Source organism: Dermochelys coriacea, chromosome 17, assembly GCF_009764565.3.
Source record: "Dermochelys coriacea isolate rDerCor1 chromosome 17, rDerCor1.pri.v4, whole genome shotgun sequence".
In the NCBI taxonomy this organism is placed as follows: Eukaryota; Metazoa; Chordata; order Testudines; family Dermochelyidae; genus Dermochelys; species Dermochelys coriacea.
The window spans coordinates 5,079,185-5,102,417 of record NC_050084.1 but is presented as its reverse complement, the minus strand read 5'-3'; the positions used below and the strand labels follow the sequence as shown (position 1 = coordinate 5,102,417).

Below are 23,233 nucleotides of genomic sequence, written 5' to 3'. Positions count from 1 at the left end.
TTCGCGGCTCTCCTTTCCTAACCAATCACATGGTGCAGTTTTTCTTCCAACCAACGGCCGCATCCGTGTCATCAGCAGGGTTTACGTCCTTCCCCGCCCAATGGGCGCGGGTCTATTTCAGCAGAGGGCCAATCACAATTAAGCAGTGAGTGACAGCTGCCCAATGACGACTCCCGGCTTTCCCATCCTGAGACCGAGAGGGGGGTGGCTATATCTCCGCCGCTGCCTGAGGAATGTCAACTATTCAACATGGAGACGGCGGTTACCAGGCTTGAGACCATGGTGAGTTCAAGGGGCGGGGGCGTGAGAGGTTGTGGGGGCGAGGCTGGAGGTAAGCGGGCGCTGGAGCAAGCTGTGGGCTAGAGGGGTCAAGGGGACCGTCCCTATCTAGACTCGTGGGGGCAGCTGGGGATTGGAGCGGGAGGCACAGGACTGTTCCTCCCACCTCTCGGGCCGGTCCATTCTTCTTTCGAGGGGCGGGGGGAGGACAGATTCGTCTGGGTCTGTTCATTTTGTTCTCACCCGGGGGAGGGGAATAGGTAGATCTTGGCGGGCCGCTCCATTCACCTCTCCCCGTCCGGGGTGTGTGTGTGTGTGTGTGTGTGTGGAGGGCGCTCGCCTGGGTCGGTCCATTTTCCTCTCAGGCTGGGGAGTGAGAGGTGGAGCAGAGGTGGCCTGGACTGGTCCATTTCCTCTTTGGCTGGGGAGTGTAGAGTAGAGGTTGCCTGGACTGGCCCATCCTCTAGGGAGGGAGAGGGCATGGAAATTCCAGCCCAGTACATGTGGAGCTGAACTTGGCTACTCTGGGCTGTTCCATCGTGCGGGGGTGGGTGTGGAGCAGCAGAGTTCGTTTGGGCCCGTCCATTTTTCTCTCTCCTTGGAGGCAGTGGGGTAGGCATAGAAGTTTTCTGGGTGGTCCCATTTGCCTCTCATCCCAGTGGGGTGGTGATGGAGCAGAGCTCACCAGAACTCATCCATTCTTCTCTTTATCTGGTGGTGGGATAGGGAGGAAACTGGAGCAGAGCTCATCAAGGCCACTTCTTCCCTCATACAGGGCCCCTCTTGTATGGGGGAAGGAGGGCAGAGCTGTGCTGAAGCTGATCCATGCTCTCATCTGGTTGAGGGTGGGAAGAGCTCACTTGGGCCGGTCTGTTTCCACTTACTTTGAAGGATGAGAGGTCAAAACTTGTGTGGGATGTTCTATTTCCCAAAAATCTTGTGGAGGCAGAGCTCCTGTTGGCTCACCTATTCCCCACTGACCATGCTAATGGAGATCTTTCATGGGCCGTTTCAGTGTGGCAAAAAGTCAGACTCCTTGCTTAGACTGGTATTGTGTGCCCCGCTTTGTGGGGGAAGGATGATGCTCACTGCAACCCTTCCAGGCCATAGGTCTCTTAGCTTAATTTTAGCACTGTTTGATGGAGTCCCCCCCAGGCAGGACCAAGTCATGCTGTGTAACATAGTTTCCTTTTTTCCTACCTCCAGTCATGTTAAATAGCTGTGTTTTAACACAAGTCACTTTCATAGTGCAATTAGGCCCTAGAAAGGATTTTCCCTTCATATGCACCAGAGCCCTTCTGTGGCATCCTTTAGGAGGTAGTTCAAGTGTTAACCTACTTTTTTTTGTTTCTGGAGTTCTTATGTTAAGTACTGAAATAAATTATTGGGATCATTATAGGCACATATCTGTCTGTTTATAATTTTGTTTTACATGCTTGGAGATGTTTGGGAATGGTCTGTGCATTCTAATTTATTATGAATATTAATTCTTACATTGTGCCATAAAGAGATTTTATAAACTTTTATATGAGAATTACACACACTAAAATGTGATTCTGCAAAATATCTCTATATTGTTTCCTTGTGGTATTTGTCAGCAAACTTCCAATTACCTATTTATCTCAATAATGCTACTAGTTTTGGTAACCTATCTAATACACCATCAATAGCCCCACAGAGAACACACTAGGTTATTGAGTGGAGCTAACAGGGAGTTAGCTATTGCAGTAGGTTAGTACTCTGGATTTTAATATATGGAAACGTGGGATTGAAACTTTAATTAGGTGGAAAGTGAAAATGAGTTCTCCTGGTCCTTATTTATACATTTTAAAATCACTATAACAAGCTTCTCAAGAGAAACTCAGAACTAGGAGGTACAATGGTAGTGCTTTGTGGGAAAATGTTCATGTTTTATGTCCACGCTATCCCTGAATCTAGTCTGTGCTTTTAAGCCCTTCACTTTCATAACCACGAAATTAAAGCACTTCCTAGCCCCTTCGATTTCATTTAATAACTTTTTTCAGTTACCTAACTGTCTCTCCCATTCATGTTTTTGAACTTCCACTTCCAATGTAATTATTTCTTTAATACGTTAACAGCAATGAGCAAATGAAGTATTTGTTGTCTGAAAATAAACAACTTGTACTTTTGGCTGAATGCCTTCTAAGCTTGTTCTTCTAATGTGCCTCTGTCATCTCATTGAGTGACCTGCATTACCTGCCTATTCCAGTCCAATGGCTCTTCTGAGTAGCACTGTAACATATGTAGTGGTTTTATGAGAACACTAGATTACAATTTGGAAAAACAAACAAACCATGATTTGTATCACCTTATTAGAAAATATCTGAATCTAATGCTCCAGAGTTAAAAGGTCATGGCATTAAATATGTACACTATGTAAATCTGAATTTCACAGTATATTTGAAAGATACATGCTTTGTGTTAAGCTGTTTTGTGTGGGTTGGTTGGTTTGTTTGTTTTTTAAATCCCAAGCCATACTTTGGAATCTGGTAAATTATACCTTTATAGCTTCCCATATCCAGTATCTACTAAAGTGGTGTCATCATACTCAAATAATATTTGGAGTGGTAATACTATACTATGTTTGACTTTGAATGATGATTAAATTCTTCTCAAATCTCAGAAGATAAATTTTGATTTTAAATGTAAAACTGGTAGTAATGTCCATACAGTCAATTTGTTTTGAAATCTACCTGTCTCTTCTGTTGCTTTTTTCTTTTTAACCTTGTCCTATTTTTAAATTAACTTCTTTAAGACTATTTTTATTGTGGGAAAAACTGCCTAGAAATTATCAATATCCTGAATGTCAAATTCTGTGTCAGTATTTCAAATACTCACATTTTAGCCACACTTTGTAGAATCAGATGGTTCATGATTTTTGCTTCAGGACACAAAAATAATTGGAACATAAATAATCAAACAAATTACTGTTAAGGAATAGTGAGTGATATCAAGGCCCCTTTAAAGTCAATAGGAGTCTTGCCATTGACTTAATTGGAGCCAGGATATCAACCAATGTTTTTATGACCTACTTTCCAAGTAGACATCTTGATTTTTGCATTAGATTGCATTAGGATTGGTTTGGACCAAATCATCATATATATATAAATTTGCACTCTGTCACTACTACCTTATGCTACCAGTGTTTGACTATAGTTTATTTCTTTTCTCCTATATTGGCAAGGGCCATCTTGCATTCTTTTGTTTGATTTTAGGGGTACTGTTGACTTGTTCCAAAGGGAGACATGTCCAGCTGCCTTCTGCCATTAGGAAGGACCATGAGTGACACAATGCAGAGCCATGTTGAATTTTTAGTTGTATTCAATCTCTCTCTCTCTCTCTCTCTCTCTTTTTTTTTTTTTACATGAGATGTTACAATTTAAATAAGAACCCAAAGTTGTACCATTTTACTTTTTGAATTTCTTGCATGCAAGCTTAGCCATCTTTTCAAAAGAGTGTGTGTGTGTCTATCTCTCTCTGAAAGCATTAAATTATTAAAATTAATGGGAATTTGTGTCTTGCTAACTGTCCCTGGTATTGCAGCTTTGTGTGTCTTGTTTATCCTTTTTGGCTTGTTTGTTCTTCTTGTATTTTCTATGAAGTCATCAGCTCTTTCCATAGAAGTATGATAAAATAGTACTTCCCCAGTTTCAGTATGTACTTCATGAAAAGCTTCCTATCTCTAGAGGAACCAAGGATAGACTATAGTTGTTTTGTAGGAAAACTTAAAAAGAACTAATTTTATTAATAGCAATGTGAATGATAATATTGTATAGCCATGTGGCTTAAAAGCGAGTCTGCATACATTTGAAAGACAAATGACCAAATTACAATAAGAAAAGAGTGAATCAGAGGATCCATAATGTGGTAAAATTCATTATGTAAAAAGAGCATAAACCTAAGTTAGTTTTTTTGTTTTGTTTTTTTAAGACTTGTTGTATTTCAGAAGGAGATATGCACCCAAGCCGAGGCTCTGATCCAATGCCCATTGATATCAATGGGAGTCTTTCTATGAACTTCAGTGGGCATTGGATCAGGCCCTAAGGAGAGTACTGCACAATATATGGTGGTGGATTATGATTTAAGAAATGGTTGTTTTATAGTAAGTATTATTTACTTTTAAATCAGACCTTCAAATGTTGGAGATAGTATAAAGGTCTTAGGAAAATACATTCAAGTATGCAACATTTCAGTGTTCCTTACTGTAAAAACAGAATTGCTAGATTAAACTTAAAATGCTTGTTTGAGAGCAGTCTTGTTCCATTTATTTCATTGTATTTTTAGTATGTTGGACCTACCTTTTACTTCCTGGTGAGTGGTGTCTGTCCAGTGCCCTTTTTATGTTGTACTACTAGTGATCATGCACAAAAAGCAGTGCAATGTTAAAAGGGCATTGGCCAGTGATACTGTCCACGTTAGTAAACTTTTTTTTTTTATGGAATCACAATTTAAGGGTCAGAGTACTTGTGTCTAGTTAGACTGGAAGACTATGCTACAATAATCATAAAGTAGGATTGCCACTTACTCATTTTTCACACATGCTGTCTTTATCAAAACTAGGATCATGGCCCAAGAAATATGTTCCACATGCAAGGAAGGGAACATGGTACTGGTTTCCCTAGGAAAACAATGTAGATGATGTCATAGGTGTGGAGCTGGCTCAAGTTGCAGCAATGGTGATTTAATGCACCTTCATTCAGTTCCTCTATTTGTCTGAGTCTTTCTGTTAAGAATCTTAGAATGTACAGGTGGAGATGGCCATTGGAATTATCTAGCCCTAGAGTTTCTGAAGGTTTTCTCATACTGCAGACCAGATTTTAATAAAGAAACTGTCTTTTAGACACCTCTCCCCTAATTCACAATCATGTTGCCCCTGCTCCTATTTGTGACCATGTATCATTAATGTGGTAACCACAGCATTTGCTAGAAAAATATTAAAATAAACTTAAGGTAATTTAGCAGCTGGAAATAAGAACAACAAATTTCATGTGGCCAGAAAGTGTTCCCTGGATTATCAGTAGTCCATGGACCACAGCTGGAGAACCTATGGCATCTCATTATTCTGTTCAACTGTATAACACACATGAAAGAGAGATGTATTTGGAAATGCAATGGTCAGGCAAGGGCAAGAGCAGCAGCAAAATGTTCTTAACTGAATTCACAACAGATTTTTGGAGTGTTTTTATCATTTTCTCTTAGTCAAGGGAACCCAGACATTCCATACTGTGTTAACAATTTCCACATCCCCGTATGTGTCTGGTAGGTCTGATGAGCTTTAACCTTAGCCAGATTTCCATAACCCACAAGACGCCAGCATCTGATATCGGCTTATTTTTACTTAAAGCATGTATGTATGTGTATATATAGATGGTGTTGACCAGATGTTCTGGTTTCCCTTGTTTCAAAAAGTGTCAACCTACTAAATAGAAACATTACTTCTGTTCAAAATATAGCTGACGTAGGTTATTCTTATCTTTCCTACATCTTGCTGCTAACGAATGCTCTGACTTTATTGCACTACTGTACTTTACAGCTAGCAGTGCAATAGTATTGTCAAAGCATCTGAAAGCAGACTACTCAGCAATACCTTGATTCTTGCTCTACAGCTTCTAACAGTTTCTTCAAAGCCTGTGAGTAATTTACATTTTCTCATTGTTGTAAAATATTCATTGTGCAAAGGTTCCAAATCTATAACAATATAGTGAGATTTTTAGCACTGAAATTAAATTGTATTTTACTATTCTTAGATTTAGAAAATGGTGTATCTATAGATTTAAAAAAAAAACTTGAATGGGGATTAAAGATCAAATCACTGTAAAAGTTTAAAAGAGATGCATTTGCTGAAACAGACACTTGTTTCTTATTTTGTGAAAATGTAATAAGTGGCAGAACAGAAGGGTGTATCTCAGATGCATCTAAGCTGTTCTGGGAAGTTTTTTATAATGGGCATAATTTCTTAAATATGTGTAGGTATGTTTCTACAAAACAAGCTGTGATATTTAATTATACTATTTTTGTTAACGGCAAGTCTTAAAATATTAGGTTACATGATAGACAAGCAATAGTCACATTAAAATTAAATGTCCTCAATTATAGAAGTAACCTGCAGTTAATGGTTCACTATCAGTCTATAAATCTCAAATTCTGCCTTGCTTAACATGCTTTATATTCTTATGAGCTGTGCTTCGTACTTTATAAAGGCACGAATAATTATAATGTATTCCTTACTTCAAACATATTTAAACTGTATTACCTTGGAAACTAAGTCTTCCTAGATGATTTTTAACATCAGTCACAGTAATCCGTATTCCTGATGTCTTCATTCTGAGATTATGTGGCTGCAGATAAAGAAGTTATAAACAAACAACAAAGTTATAAACAAAAAACACACTATTTTGATGGGCTGTCATTAGAAACAAAGAATATAAACTTTCTCCCACAGAGGATGGCACAATTACCAGGACAGATTTTTATTTTATTTTTTTTTAAATCCTCATGAAGGTTTTTAAACAATAAAGAGTGTAATTAAGAAGTAATTTACTGTATATTTTTATGATTAATATAACTTTTAGGATTGGACCTCAGGAGCAGTTTTGTCAAAGTCAAATGGTAAATTATTGGCTTAGTAGGTTAAAGAAGCATTTTCTTCTTCTTCCTAAAATTGGAGGACTTCTCTTAGATTAAACTCTTCCACATCTGTCCTGTGTTTTAACTACTGTGCTAAAGTTTGCCAAAAGAAGTATCAGTTGTAGGGTTACCAGATAGCAACTGTGAAAAAATGGGACAGGGGGTGAGGGGTAATAGACTCCTATATAAGAAAAAGCCCCCCAAAACAGGACTGTCCCTTTAAAAACGGGACACCTGGTCACCCTAATCAGTTGAAGAGAGTGAAAGTTTTCAGTACACTGAAAGGTGAATCTCAAAAGTATATATGCTTTGGATATATCCTGCTCCCAAACAAGTCAGTGGCAAAATTCTCATTGACTTGGGGCCTGCTCCAAAGCCTGTTGATGGGAGTCTTTTGAAAGCGCATACCAAAAATACATCAGCATCTACTGATAGTAAAGCCATTCACTGTGTTTGTTTGTATTTTTCCTGTCATCTTCATTTGTTCAATTTAAGAAACCCAATGTACTGACTGTAAATGACAAATGAGTCTATATTATTCATGATTTAATGTTTCTATAATCTGTGTTTTCAGGGTTACATACACATAAATTCCTGATTACACAATCTGTTTGTTGCTAATTTGTAATTAAAGGACATCACTGTAAAGATGTCCTTACTGGAATTTTTAAAGCTATAAAGAAATAATGTGAGTTATGTTAACTTTGAGTTCTGTTAGAAACACAGGACAACATCAATAAGGAAATACCTTTTGAAATTTGAACTACAATTTAATATTGCAAAAATAGTGACAAGGAATGCAATTGCAAATAATTCAGGTTCTAATATTATTATAATGTAACTGTATTGGCTTGTTGAGGCAACTGGAAAAACTAATATCAAAGTTCTATAGGTTCTGTGTGTTACGAAATAGGTGTTATCTTTGAACATTTGTTTCATGTTTTTTTTTTTAAACTAATGCATTTTAATTTTAAGTTACTTAAATAATCAGCTGGTGTATTTTACTATCAATATGAATTTTAATATTTGTTATGGAAACGAGCTAAGTATTATGATTCTTGTGAGTTTTGTCCTAGACCTACCATTTGTGTATATTTGACTTTTTAAAAATTCAGTCTGCTCAGGAGAATAAATTGTGGGTTTTTAAAATTTAATCTTGTTTGTTTTCCCATTTAATATTTTGAAGTATTTAGCAGGTGTTTTGTTGTTAGACTGGAATATTTTTTTTTAAAGTTTCTTATTAGTACGGACCAGCACCTTCTCATTATATCAATTTAGGATGTGGTTGTCAGATAGGTTCAGCACTTGTATGCTACATAGCAATTTATTTATGTACTTTTGAAATTGAAAACTGAATTTTGAGGAGGTTGGTGTGAAGTTATGGGGTTCATAGAATTGTTTCAGTGTTTTATTTTTGTGTCTTCTCAGAATCTCCCTTATGGAGCAAAAGGAACCTTTCAAGAAACTTCAAGAAAGTTAATTGTTAATTGAATACATAACTTTTAGTGTTTCTTAATTGTCTAATATTTTTGTTTATTGACTGTTCTATTTTCTTTTAAAATAAGTTTAATAGTAAATCTAATTGAGGATTTTTTTCTATTGGTGATTGAGTTTAATATCAGACTTTTTGATTCACTTATTAAAGTAATCCTAAAACAGTTTAATAATTTAAGTGATCTCCGATCACACACCATGTTCTTCCTCCACTTACTGTTGCTGGGTGGTTAGAAAATATTTAATATTAATTTTGATTCTTTTTGTAGAAAAGGACCTTTGAAACATTTGAGTCTAATGGGTACAGATCATGACATTCCATGTGATGTGATGTGTACAATACTATAGTCCTTTCTGGAATAATATTGGCTAAATAAAGATAAATGTTAAATAGCAGCAAATGTTTGGATAAATGAGTACAAGGAAAGGAGATGCCTCAAAAGGAGAGTGGTTCTTATGTATTATTACACATGGTGGCTAATTCTGCATTGCAAATCTGCATCATTCACCAAAAGAATCTGATGGATGTAAATCAGAAGAGAGAAGTTAAAATGGCTTTTTTTATAGTGACATAAATCTGAGATAGATGGAGAAGCTTTGTCACATTATGATTTGTTTATTTTAAACTATTTAAGAAGACTATTAAAAGATTTCTAATTTTCAAGACAAAAAATGTGTGTGTGTGTGTGTGTGTGTGTGTGTGTGTGTGTGTAGACCGACGTAAGTCTTAATGGGCAAAGATCTTGTGATTTCCATTATTTTGTGTGAAGCAATCTTCTAACAAGATAAGACAATTGGATATACTTAACGTCCTATATATGGGCCTGATCCAAAACCCACTGAAGTCAATGGAAGTTAAGTTGTAGTAGTGCATCACAATTCTTTTTGGTCATTTCAAACAGTTTAACTTAAACTGTAATTATTGCTATAGAGAGTGAGAAGTCAGTTCTAACAGTGAAAACCACATTGAGTTAAATTAATTCTATAAATATTTAGCTTATATTCAAAACAGTCCCTCTCTCAACTATAATTCCAAATGATTACATGAAGAAATTCAGTGTTAGTTTTGTGAACTGGGCACATTGCCTTTCTGTAAACCAGAAATCCCTAATAGACATTAAAATGGCTGATGAAAGTTAATTAAGCAATAATCTTATCACCTATTTCACAGGACAATTATCCAATTCCCTAGTGACTCATTTATCCCAAGAAAAGAATTGAGTGAAACATGTTGGTGATGTCATCAGTTTGATTATCCACTTATCTGCCTGATTTATCAGGGAATAATTAAATTTGTTGTGAGTATTTTGATCAAACAAGAGGACACATTCTTAAATAAAATATCTGTTGATATAACCAGATCCTGAACTATCATTGATAGTCTCTACTCACAGCTGTGTTTACATTATTGCTAATAGAGTTTTTTTTTTAATATTGAGAAAGGACAGTGACCAGGCTGAGAGAGCTGTAGAAATTGATGGAGAAGATTTAACACCATTAACTAGAAAGGAGGGGGGGAGAGTATTTTTGTTTCATTAGTAAAGTCTTACATTTGAATGTCAGATACCAAATATTTAGTCTATAAACAAATGATAAAAACTAGCAATGTTATTGTATGAAATGCTTCTTGTATTGGCTTACTCAAGTAACAATCCTTCCAAAAAAGAAGTGTAATAGAAGAGGATTCGGGCCTTAATGTCCTAGTAACAAACTCATGTAAGAGCAGATTTAAAATTGAAGCAGCAGTGACTGACTCTTAAATACAGTTACATTATCAAGTCCTGGTCTACACTATACATTTTTGTTGATATAAACTATGTCGCTCGGGGATGCGGAAAAATTTACTCCTGAGTGACGTAGTTTTACTGACCTAACCCCTGGTGTAGACCATGCTACATCAACGGAAGGGCTACTCCTGTCAACATTGCTACCCCCTCTCAAGGAGGTGGAGAAACTCTCCCATTGGCGTAGATAGTGTCTTCACTAAGTGCAACTGTGAAACAGCTGTGCTGTTGTAGCACTATAAGACTATAAGCACTATATAGACAAGCCCTAGGTATGGATGTGCTAGTTCTCTTGTGGCATTTCTGTCCCATAGACATTTAATATTAAAATATCACTTTTTTTTAAAAATGTCAAATTTACAAGTACAAATGACAGGCCGTATCATGCATAGAAGATAGCGTCTCTCACAAAGGATTTACCATTTACATAACACAATAAAATTCAGGTGCCTAATACATGAATGGATCAGGCAAGGTCCAGTTTTTGAAAGATGTTTTCTTTGCTTTTTTTTTTTTTTAAATAATTTCACACTTTAGATTATAATTTAAAAGCTCCACAGAAGAACTTCACCTTGAGATGTGAATTAAGAAAAGGTGTGTGTGTTTGGTGTAGTAAGAAACGGATGGTTCCACACGGTGGGCAATGCAGGCAATGGTGAAAGACTGTACAAAGACAAGAGCGGGAGGAAGGAAAGAGTAGATGTATAGAGTGGGATAGACAAAGGGAGTAAGGGAGAATAAGGAGAAGTGGGGATTCATATGCATCCGATGAAGTGAGCTGTAGCTCACGAAAGCTTATGCTCAAATAAATGTGTTAGTCTCTAAGGTGCCACAAGTACTGCTTTTCTTTTTACTTGAATAGAATGTTTCTAACTCATCAGGGTATCTGATGGTAGCCTAGAAAATTTTTCTAGTGTGGTTACTCACTGAGGCAACACAATTATCCTAGCAGCAGGTGTTGGATGTTACCTGCCTATTTCTACTAGTGCAATATTTTGATTGTCATTTTCTTTTACTACAATATTTGGACTCATTTTAAATTGTAGACAATATATGGTAACATTTCAAGCTAGATGTGGGGACTTAGCTGCTGTAAAGTTTCACTAATATCTGTGGCAACTGTGCATAAGTCTATGAAATAAGTCGTCACTATGAAAACCTATCCTTTATACACTTAAAATATTTATTAAATTTTTCATACCGTTCAGTCATTCAAAGAAAGCTCTGCATAATAAGATGCCAGTCAAAGGTGGATCACTTTGTACATTATATTTCCTTTTAAAGAACAGAAAGTTTGCAGAAAAGCTCTTGTGATTGCTGTCTACATATAATGAATGCTAACACCACAAAGGCTGTTGAACTGACAATAACATACAAAATGTGTTTAAAGAATCAAAAGAAGTTTACAATGCATTTTGTCAGTACATAATGCAAACAGTTAAAGTATTAACTTCAGCTGAAATTTCTAATAGTTTCCTTGAATTAATGGGAGAATTGCAATGGGTTTTTAGTTATAAGAAGTTCTTGGAGCTTTGAAAGGTTCAGTGGAAGAGATAGGGAATAGCAGCCTTACTTTCATATTTCATTATTAAATATCAATTTTTAGAAGAGTATAGAAAGCCCTTGTTCTGTCATAACATCTAAACCTCTAACTTCACCAAAATAATCTAAGAGACCAGGGAAATGTGCTTTTACAAACAATACTATTGTGGGAGAAGTTACCAACCCATGAACATCCACTGTATTTTCATTTTAAATTCCTGGAATAAACACCAACATCTCAATGACTTCAGTCATTTCTCTGACTTTAGTCAGAATTGAAAACTATTTTCTCTGACATTGTTTGGAAGATAACTCCTTTCCTCTGACAGTAGTTATGATATCAGATAACGTAAGTTCTCTAGTAGAAAAATCCTCCCTAGATCCTTCAAAACCTATTGTATCAGAAAAACAAAGTCAACAATAAACTATGGTAGGCCTAGTGTATGAGTGAATACCTGCGTGTGTGTGTGTGTGTGTATATACTTTTTGTTTCAGTATCCGAAACTCTGGTCACTGCTTCTGGATATTCAGCCCACATCCACTGATCTCAGAAGTATGTTATGAAAGACTTCTCACTGAATAATTCTCATAAGAGCTGAGCCTGAATTTTCTGAAAGTCCAAGGATGTTATCCTGGCCCCATTGAAGTTAATGGCAAAACTCCCTTTGACTTCAGTAGTGTCAGGATTTCACCCCAAATGGTCTGCATAAAGTACAGTGCACCCAGTTCCTTCTATTTTCTTTTGAATCCCTCTATCTCTTGTTTCCACTTTGCTTTTTCTCAGGAGTCCCCTTTCAGAAATCTAAGGTCATATAATGGAGCCTAAATGGGGTATTTCTGACAAAGGAACGTTTTAAACCTGCAGTGGAAAAATTGACATATTTTCATAATCTCAAATCTTGCCCACTGGGCATTGTGTCTGCCAAGAGGGTTATATTAATATGGTAGCCCTCTTTATCAAAGGGTTTTACGTGCAGTTTCTTCCAGACAAGATGATTGTCAAACCACCTTCTGGTTGATTGGTTGGTTGGTTTGTTTATTGATTGATATATTCCAGAGTCCTCAAACGGGTTGGAATAATGTCCTATACCAGCTGTAATAAGGACTCTCAAAATCTACTTTGAACAAAACTAAATACAAATCTAACCATTCCTGATTTCATATTTTTCTAATCAGGAGCAACTGAAAGGAAATTCTGTTCTCTGGCTTCGTAAGCAGAAAGACATAAGTAGGATGATATTAAAATATATTTAACACCATTATAAATGCTGGAGGCAAAGTGGGGTTTGGGGTGGAGGCTGACAGCTCGCGACCCCCCCATGTAATTACCTCATGACCCCCTGAGGGGTCCCGACCCCCAGTTTGAGAACCCCTGTTCTAAATGGTACAGCATGCTACATGGTGTAGTAGAGTGCACCCAAAGAGATATTGCCACTGATGAATGCATGTCCTTATGACAGGTCCTAGAATGTTACCTGGTTTGACTGATATAAAAGTTTTTTAATTTACTCTCTCAATTCTGGATCACTATTTTCCTTTGTCTAAACTGCATACTGGCAACAGGGACTTATTGTATAATATGCAACACTTGCACTGTGAAGAGCAGTGAGCTCAACTGTCAGATAATGCAAGAAAATGCTGCTGTCTGCTCCTGTAAGTTTTTCTTCAAGGACCTTCTTGGCCACTATTTCTCATTGCCTGCCAAGTTCTTATCTAGCTAATTGCTTTAAGGCTACTTGCCTTTAATTATGGTGACTATAAAGAGTTTGCAAGTTTACTCTTCGGTATATAAGGTTGGAATAACCTATAAACATTAGTAAGTGGGGGAACAGCTCTTTGCTTATAGTACATTAGCCTTTCAAACTGAAACATCTTGATTTCTGGGGGTGGGGGTTGGGTTTTTTTGTTTTTGTTAGTGCAGGAAAGAGTGATAGATGACTATGCTTTTTGTCTGAGTTTTTGTTGTTGTTTAATACATTGTGGTTGATCTTCAATGTTTTAGTTCCAGAAGGCAGAATCTGATCTGGATTACATTCAACACAAATTGGAGTTTGAAATAATGAAAAACCTTCCTGATAATCCATCAGCAGAGGTACTATTTTCGGATTAAATTTGTAAATTTTGTTGTATCTTGCACAAATTCACTGTAAATGGGTAATTCTCTAATCGTAAAACACGTTTTATTGGATATATATCAAAAACTCTTGGTCATCTTGTTTGTTTTTGTTTTTATACTCTATTTTTGCAACATACCAAGACAGTTGATGTAGATTTATTTCAAAATAACCACATCTTAGTATAATGGAATGCTCCATACTGGTGTTTTGAGAAATCAGCTGGAGTGTTAGGAGGCACTGTCAACTTCAACAACCTCCTCAAGACACACCTCTGCTATGACACTTGCAATAGATCAGCCAACAAATGATGACTAAACTCAGGGCTTGTGGGAGAAAGAGAAAAAGGGTAAGGGGGGTATAATACATTATTTATAGTATTTTTTGTAAATCTTCCCTCACTCACCCCACATTTTCAGATGCAGTGAAAAAGACTATTGGTTTTTTGTTTTTGTTTTTTTTACACAAGAGGTGGCTTACATGTTCTAACTCAGGAAAATTTAAGAAAGCACAAAAACACAGTATCTTCATTCTGTTGTATCTTCTGTGGAACCTGAGAGTTAGTGACTTATTACTGTTTGTTTGCCTATGAAAAGTTATCATGTGGCATGGGTAGATGGAGTAAGAGGTTTCCAAAACATGAAAGATGTCATTTTATGGGTAATGTGCTACTGATTTGTAGTTAAGCACTTCCACTATAAAGTGTCTCTTTTTTGAAAAGCTCTAGTTGCCATATACTTTGGGAACATCTAATCTGTTTAGTCTTGTGTAGCCAAATGGATCATCTTTCTAATGTCTTGCTAGTTTAAATGTACTTTTCATCTTGATGTAGGAAAATCCAGTGACGCTCTTAGAGGAATTCTCAGTGGTGAAGTCGCGTTATAAAATGTTATGTACGCAGCTGGAAGAAATTTCCATAGAGCAAAGAGAGTCTATGAGCTGTATTCATGCTGCTCTAGAAAACACTATGAAGATGGTGCAGGCACTACAGCGACATGCTGATCTTGAGGTAATGTTTTCAGTTTACTAATATGGGCCCCAGTCCTGTAAATGTCCACATGTAACCTTATGGATGGGAGTAGTTCCTTTGAAATCAAGACTAAACATGTATGTACAAAAATGTTACTTGAACAGGAGTTAGATTTTATTTTTTGGGTGGAAAAATCTTACATTTTCTGTTGAGAGATCACCTTACTGAAGTAACAGCTCAATATATTGTACTCAATCCTAAAAATGCTTTTGCATTTGAGCAGCCCTATTTAACTCAGTGGGGCTACTCACATTAATTAAGGTTTCTGGGACTGGGCCCAACTCATAGGTCTGATTCACCATTGTGGTAATCCAAGATAATTCTGGTGGAATTCCATTGATTTCAAGATGAAGTAACACAATGGTGAATCATACGCCATGTCTCTGAATAGTTTGATGGAAATTGATGTCTCAGACACTGAATTAAATCCCAATTTTTAAACTGATCTTTGAAGTGTTCTCTATTATCTTGAAAGCTGCCAGGTAGAAAGTAAAACTGACTGTAAAGAAAACAAAATGACCAATGTATTTTCACTGTGAGTGGAGGTAAATATAAAATTGTGAACATTCTAAAATTATTTTAATTTTGAATAATCTCAGATGATAGAAAATTTAAAGCTTTATGTAAGCATTATCATATTTTTAAAAAGTTTCCTTGTGTTTCTAAGTGTTGTGCAAACATTGACTACTTAATCCTTCAACAACCTCTTATAGTTACTTTGCAGACAGGGAAGGTTAGACTTAGAGAAGTTAAGTGACCAGCCCAACATTAAACAGAATGTTAAACTAAAATATTCCTGGGTCCCAGCCCTGTGTTCAGTACACTTACTGGATGGCACTGCCTCTCTCAAAATATTATACTTAATCTGACCGTGTCCCTAACCAAACATTGTGACTCCTACTTTTATATTTATATATAATATAATATATAATATAAAGTTATGCTTTCTCATTATTTAAAAAATGGCAGTTTCCCTTACAGCTCAGAAGAGAAAATACAATGACCTTTCCTCTCCATTTGTGCCAATGTTATGCTGCCAAGTAGCATGTTGAGAATAATTTTATAGGTTTCTGTCCTGGGGTGAAGTGGTAAAGTCCTGAGCCACTTACTTGTGCCAAGTAGGATTAGGCAACAAATTTTCAGCCAGTAGTTTGTATATTTGTTTGTAGCCCTCTCTATACTTACTATAGCGGAGATTGATGAAACAATTTAAAAGACAGGATTAGAATTTTTTTTAAATGGAACATTTATTTTTCAGATGTTAATCTATAGATTTAACATTAGAATACTATGAGTAGATTTTTATTTGGCGTTTGAACATGAGTTTAATGGTGGGATTTTCAGAAACACTCAGCCTTAACTCTTCTCCCATTGAAGTTAATGGGAGTTTACCATAGTTTTAAATGGGGAAATATTTAAGCGAACTGAGTGCTTCTGAAAATCCCACTGTAAGTAGTGAAAATAGCAGTTTCTTTTTCCCCCTAGCTTTCACCTCTGTCTGAAGAAGAACGGACTGCAGCACAACACTTAGCATGTAAAACGGTTAAAGGAACAGATCCACCAGTGGAAGAGGTAATTGTGGCTTTATATGGCTTGATTCTGCAAGCCCCTGACTCCTGAGTAATCTCTGTGAAGTCAATGGGCTATTTGTGTGAATTAGGACTGCTCCCTTGACTAGCAATTTTTAGGAGTGTGCACTGAAATAGTTTCACTTTTTACTTTTCCAGTTTATTGCGCAAATGTTTTGTTTTGTCGTGCCCCCCCCTTTCTTCTCCTCCCCCAGGGAATGGTTTTGTTTAAGAATTTTTTTTTTTTTTTTTTTGGAAAAGCAACTTTAATCTCTTACCATTTACTAAGAAAACAGTGACATCTTTGTATTTATATGGTAGCATATATTTTAAACTACAAGAGGATGGGTAAATCATGCCGCTTTAGATCACATATAGCATATAAAACAAACATGAACAGTACCTTGAATTCAGAAGAGCGTTCTGTTCTGGTTGATCAGTTTCTTGTCACAAGTGCTCTGTCAGATCATTCAGCTATTAGTAGAATAGCTACTAAATCTTTGGGGTGGGGGTGAAGAGCATAATTACTTCAGTCAAATGCCTATCAATATTGAAAATTAGTCTAATTTCCTGTTAAATATGAAATTGAAAACTGGCGAAGAATAACTTAACCACATTACAATGCTGCTGCAATATAATATGAAACTAAAGAAGTCTAACACTTTTAGGCAGAAACTCAGGATTTCTGCCATAAAACCAATCATAACAAAGACTTTTCATGGTATTAAACAACAAATATCAGCAAAGATTTAGTCAGGATCTTTGTTACATTATAACAAATATGATTTAAGTCTAGGTTTTATGTATCTTCTTGACCTTGTCTGTCTCTCTCCTTTTTCCACTGCTTCTCTATCAGTGCCACCTCACTTTCTGTCCTTTCATCATCACTGTTTGACAGCCTTCCAGTATCTTTCTGCTTCAATTCTATTTTTGCTAATTTAATCATTAACATAATTATAATCCTAATTAAATCACAATGATAATAATATCATTTGTATTACTTTAGTGCCTGGGAGCCCAAGTCATGGAATAGGACCCATTGTGCCAGGCAATGTACAAAAGCAACAAAGACCATCCCCAACCCAATGAGCTTACAGTTTAAGTAAAACTCATTATCTTTTCCCTTCCCCTGTTTATCTTGAGTGGTCAAGATATAATTTGTATTCAAATACCTCAGACAAAATTAGGCCTACCCCTGCTCCCATTGAGGTCAGGGAATCAAGATTGGGCCCTAAATGGGTATTGCATATTTTTGTTGTTTTTCAAAGAGGAAGAGAAATCACCCCATCTTAAAGGCTCTATGGTTTGTTAACCCTCTCTTCTGGCTGAGGAAAGCTGGATGCAGCTTCCTCTAGAGCCCATCAGGACTGTTGGCCTGCACGAACAGCTTTATAAAGCTCTTAAGCATCTCTTTCCCTTCCTTGTGCTTTGTGTGCAGTGCTTTCAGTCATACCAGATAGGAGAACTGGCTGGCCTGACTTGACAGCTGATTTCCTCCCCACTCCCCTCCCAAACCTATCTTATCTGTTTGGCACTAGGATTTCTGCATGCTGACTAGTAGCTAGTGCGGGAACTCACCAGGAAGCATTCACGTAATGCTTAGGAATTCTATCATATCAATTCCTTGGCAATTAATTGCCAACAATCAGCCATATTTCTATATTGGTAACTATGTTAAAAACTACAACTACTACTTCAAAATTGTAGTACAGTATATATGAAACTTGACATCACATTCTGTTTATTTTTAGCCACTTTGTTCAGTGTCTACAGTTCCTATTCCAGACGGGGGTAAGTGCTGACAACCCCCTTCTACTGCTTTGCAGAAATCAGCTTCCTTTTCTGAGCATTAACATTTTTTTTCTGATTGCTAAAAATGTGTATATCTCTCTCTTTATAGAGGGTGTGTGTGTGTGTGTGTGTGTGTGTGTGTGTAGCTAGGTAGGTAGATCCACACCCATATAACCTTAATTGTAAGATATTCAAACATACCAAGTTCAATATTTAGGATATCAGTATGTATCTTAAGAGTATATTGACATTGTTAGTGTATTTCATTGTGGACCGATATATTGTGAAATTCAAGGTTAGCATAAAAAAAATCAACTTTTTTAATACACACACTTCATTGTGGGCATATTATATATGTATGTATATTTTATTTTGTGTGTGTGTGTAAATATTTAAAAAGTTGGAGTTTTTTGGATGCTAGCCTTAAATTTCATAATATAGGCCCACAATGAAATACACTAACAATGTCAATATACTCTTAAGATACATACTGATGTCCTAAATGTTGACCTTGATATTTCAAATATATCTTACAATTAAGGTTAAGATTTTGTCACAGTTATTTTTAGTAAAAGTCATGGACAGGTTGCAAGCAATAAACAAAAACTCATGGAAACCTGTGACCTGACTTTTTTACTAAAAAATAATGGGTGTGGAGGAGGGGGACTGATGGGGGATAACTGAAGCCCAAGCCCCACTGGGGGGATGAGAGCCTAAGCTCCGCTGCGAAGAAGGCTCCAGTACTCACCACTATGGAAGCTGTCAGCTCTGGGGTCCCCGCCACCTGTGGCAGCTCGAAGCTCCAGGGCCCCTGACAGCTCTGACTTCACCGCCCCAGGGCTGAAACTGCAGCAGAAAATTTCAGAGGTCTCTGACACTCCATGACACTCTTATCCTTAATTATAATAATCATTACCAAGGGATGGTTGGATAAATCTGCTTCAGTTTCTGAAAGTAAAGCCTTGCAAATAATTTTAGCTGAGAAATGAAGGATCCTACTACCACTGATGGCAAAACTTCCATTCACTTGTGGGGGAAACAGGATCAGGCTGTGAAGTTTTTGGTCTGAGATGTCTGTAGAACTTAGTGCTTGAAGTAAACAGTTAATTTACTGTAGTTATAAAATAAATGAACACAGATGTTAGTAACTAGTTTTTGACATTCACTGGAGAGTATATACTTAAAAGTAAGGAACTGAGGGCCAAGTTCAACCTCAGGTACAACTCCTATTTATTTCATTGGGAGTTACACCAGGACTGAAACTGGTCCTAAATCTGAAATTGTCTTTATAGTTAGACAGTGTTAGTCTTAATATGGGAATAATCATTGCTTTGTCCCGACATAAATCTTTTTATAACAGGGGTTTTCCCAGTGATCTATTGGTAGCGTCTTGTTATAGCAAATTGACAGACCCATATTGGGTTTCCATATATACCTACTTTCTCCCCAGGCAAGTAAGAGCCTTAGCACTCTGGAGATGTTACACAAGCCGGGGGGAGAAAGATCATTTAAGAGTGTCCTTAAAAGGTTCTGAGAGGAACACTGTTTGTTTGTTCTTTTTCGGCTGGGAGAAGACTGTTTGGTGCCTGGCCACCAGAAGTATCTAAAGTGGGAAAAACTATAATCTTCAGGACTCTGAAGTTCCTACAGGAACTTGCCAGGCTAGAAAGATGTGTTCACTGATTTTTTTTTTTTTTATTTTATCGGTATTTTGTATTTTTAAACTTGTATTCACTTCCATGATTTATTAAAGAAATTACCTGTTTTGCTCAGCACATCACTCTGAATGCTACAGCTGTAATGGTGAGAACTGCACATTACTGCATAGAAATTGTGATGTACTGGAGAGGTTGGTGGTTAACAAGAATTGATACTTTTGAAGCTACTGCTGGAAAGCATTGTATTGCTGAGATTAAAACCAAATGGAAAGTGATGCCGCCTGTTATACTCTATATGTTTGACATTGCATATGCATAATGATGAGCATGCCAGTAAATAAATTTCACTTTTCAGCAGGGATGACTGCTTCCAACAATATGTTCAGAACAGTATTCATGTAACTGTTATAGTTGGTACATGGGAAGATATGCCTTTCACAGTCTTCCAGCTTTCCAGTGTCAGTGCTGAGCAAAACTTAGGTGTTGCAGCAGTTTAATATGCTATGTAAGCTGTATTACATGAGCACTTTTAAATATTAAAGTAACCCTAACTTCATCTGTGTATATTTTTGAGTAATTTTTTATTTTAAAATTGCTAGAACCACAGTTCAAACCAGTGACTAAGGAGATGTTGATGGCTGTACCAAAGATTATCAGAAGTACTGTTAAATTAGTGGACCTGAACAGCTTTTACAGGGAACTATTTAACTACTTTGTTCTAAATAGGAACAGGTAAGCATTGAAAGAGTATATGATTATTGGTTTTCAAGCCTTTCATTTTTAATAGGTCATTGGTGTGACTGATAAATCATAACTTAATATAGGCCTTTTTGAAACCAAACAGCAACTAAGTCTGGAGTCATCATATTGCAGCAAGCAGTTAACTGGTTTCAAAAATTGATCTAGGCTCCTGTTGTCGATTTCTGTTAGGATAAATGTCCCAAGATGACACAGCATCATATCTCTTTTCGCCCCACCCCCATACTCCTTTTTTGAGTAGGGTTGGATTAAATGAAAATATCAATTATCTTTACTCATCTTTTAACAATATTAAACGGCAAGTTCAACAGAAATAAATTGTTTAACTTAGGCCAGGTCTACATCATTAAACTTAAATGTCTACGCTAGAAGAGATTTGCAGGTATAGCTATACCAATAAAACCTCTTAGTGTGGTTGTAGATTATATTGGTTAAAAATGCTTTTGCCAGTATGCCTCCACAAGAACTCCTTTCCTTTTTGCGAATACAGACTAACATGGCTGCTACTCTGAAACCTGTCATTATTCCAGTTTGACAAGCTAAATAAGCTATACCTATAAAAATACTTTTACACTGGGATAACTGTCTACATTAAGGCTTTTGCCCAGATAAAATTATTACAAACCTTCTACCCCCACTCCCCATATACATACATACATACATACATACATACATACATACATACATACATACACATACTTCTACCTGACATTGCTATATCAGGGAAAGTTTCTAGTGTAGACCTGACTTAAGATGTTGAGCAACATTTTTGAGAAATTATTTATGAGAAGAACTTGAGCTCTATCTTTTCAGATTTCAATAAATACTTTGTTGAATAGTTTGCTCTTGTCTTGCAGAGCAGCATTGAGTGTTGCACAGATGAACAAGATGCATATGAAAGCCACCAGTTCCCGACTACAAATCCTGAAAGAACTTTCCATTGTAGAAATTGACAAACAAGGAAATGCTAAGTTAATTGTGTAAATTTAAGCCTACATTAACTAATCATATTTTGGTAAAAGGAATTTGGGTGCAGCTCCTGGCGTATTGGTAGGCAAATAGTTCTCCGTTTATAAAAATGATATACATTGTTAAAATTTGTTGTTAATGTGACTGTGTTAGGATTCTCTTTGTAATACCCAATTGTGAATTAAAAAGCGTATATCAAGTTTTGTAAACTACTTTGCTTGTAAGATTTGTAGGACAGAATCACATTTTTAACTCCATCATGTTTCAGTACTTGTTTTCCTGCATGGGGATTAATGGTGTCTAACCAAACGTTTTTACTTGTACTTGGATTCCTGAGTAAGTGATATGAAAGCCAAGTAGGCTCTAAAAGTATTACTACTTCATAGGTCACAGTTTAGGGCAACTGGCCGTGTATTCCATCAGTGGCCCAGCAAGGGCATGCACTTTCAGGCTTCTGGTTCCTCAGCTGTTACTGGTCCTGGGCGGAGACGCGCATCTCATTTCCTCCTGACCAGGATATTTCCAGGCTGCACAGTTCCCTGCCTACACTATGAATTACCCCACAAGTCTGACTGCCTAAGCAGGTTTGCTTTGCCTTCTTTTCAGAGACTATAATCAGTGTGATTGCCCACAGTTAAGTTACCACACAGCTTTTTCTAAGCAAGCACATTTTTTCTTAAGGTAAGAGCATTAGAGAGAACTTATTAAAACAATAAAAGAACCTACACACATACTAATAAACTTACCAGAGCATACTCCTACTTGAGCAATGGCTCTGTCGGATGATTAGTCCTTCAAACCCCACCCCAAGGGGTTTTCCTCTAGTTACAAGTTCATAACCATGGTAGTTCAGAACAAGCACACCTATGAGTCTGAGAGTCTCTTCTTTTTATTGATTGGCTCTTTGATCTTAGACAGCAAATGGGTAAGCGGTAAGACAATGGGTTTCTCCTCAAGGTGTAATTTCAAAAGGCTGGGTCTAAAGATGGGGAATTTTCATTCTCTTTCCAGCTCCCCCACAAGTTTCTCAAGGAAACTCACTTGACTTTTTATAAATTCACTTTGTTTCAAATCACCTTTTTGAAGCTGATAACATTTCCCAGGGTTTACATTAAGGTCTCCTCCCTAGAAACATTACATACAATTTCACAATAATATATAAACATTTGTAATACAATGAACTCCTAAAACACTGAAACTTAATTCAATAAAGTTTGTACAGCTATTGAAGGAAATTTCCTATCTATCACACCACCCTATATCGGAAACCTACTGACCGCTATTCCTACCTACATGCCTCTAGCTTTCATCCAGATCATACCACTCGATCCATTGTCTACAGCCAAGCGCTACGATATAACCGCATTTGCTCCAACCCCTCAGACAGAGACAAACACCTACAAGATCTCTATCATGCATTCCTACAACTACAATACCCACCTGCTGAAGTGAAGAAACAGATTGACAGAGCCAGAAGAGTACCCAGAAGTCACCTACTACAGGACAGGCCCAACAAAGAAAACAACAGAACGCCACTAGCCATCACCTTCAGCCCCCAACTAAAACCTCTCCAACGCATCATCAAGGATCTACAACC

At 36.8% G+C, this 23,233-nt stretch overlaps 1 protein-coding gene across 3 annotated transcripts; it reads left to right on the top strand.

Annotated features, from left to right (window-relative positions):
• Nucleotides 1–104: 104 nt before the first annotated feature.
• On the top strand, nucleotides 105–21,835 carry SKA2 (spindle and kinetochore associated complex subunit 2). Of its 3 annotated transcripts, none has more exons than XM_038376052.2 (7): nucleotides 105–282; nucleotides 13,750–13,839; nucleotides 14,694–14,870; nucleotides 16,377–16,463; nucleotides 18,211–18,250; nucleotides 20,508–20,640; nucleotides 21,525–21,835. In XM_038376052.2, exons 1-7 carry the CDS (start codon nucleotides 250–252, stop codon nucleotides 21,649–21,651), a joined length of 687 nt encoding a protein of 228 aa, XP_038231980.1. In that variant the 5' UTR covers nucleotides 105–249; the 3' UTR covers nucleotides 21,652–21,835. The 3 variants fall into 3 exon arrangements, with proteins under 3 accessions (XP_038231980.1, XP_043355575.1, XP_043355576.1); XM_043499640.1 differs by lacking the exon at nucleotides 105–282 and adding an exon at nucleotides 4,264–4,402; XM_043499641.1 differs by lacking the exon at nucleotides 105–282 and adding an exon at nucleotides 13,098–13,400.
• Nucleotides 21,836–23,233: the final 1,398 nt, after the last annotated feature.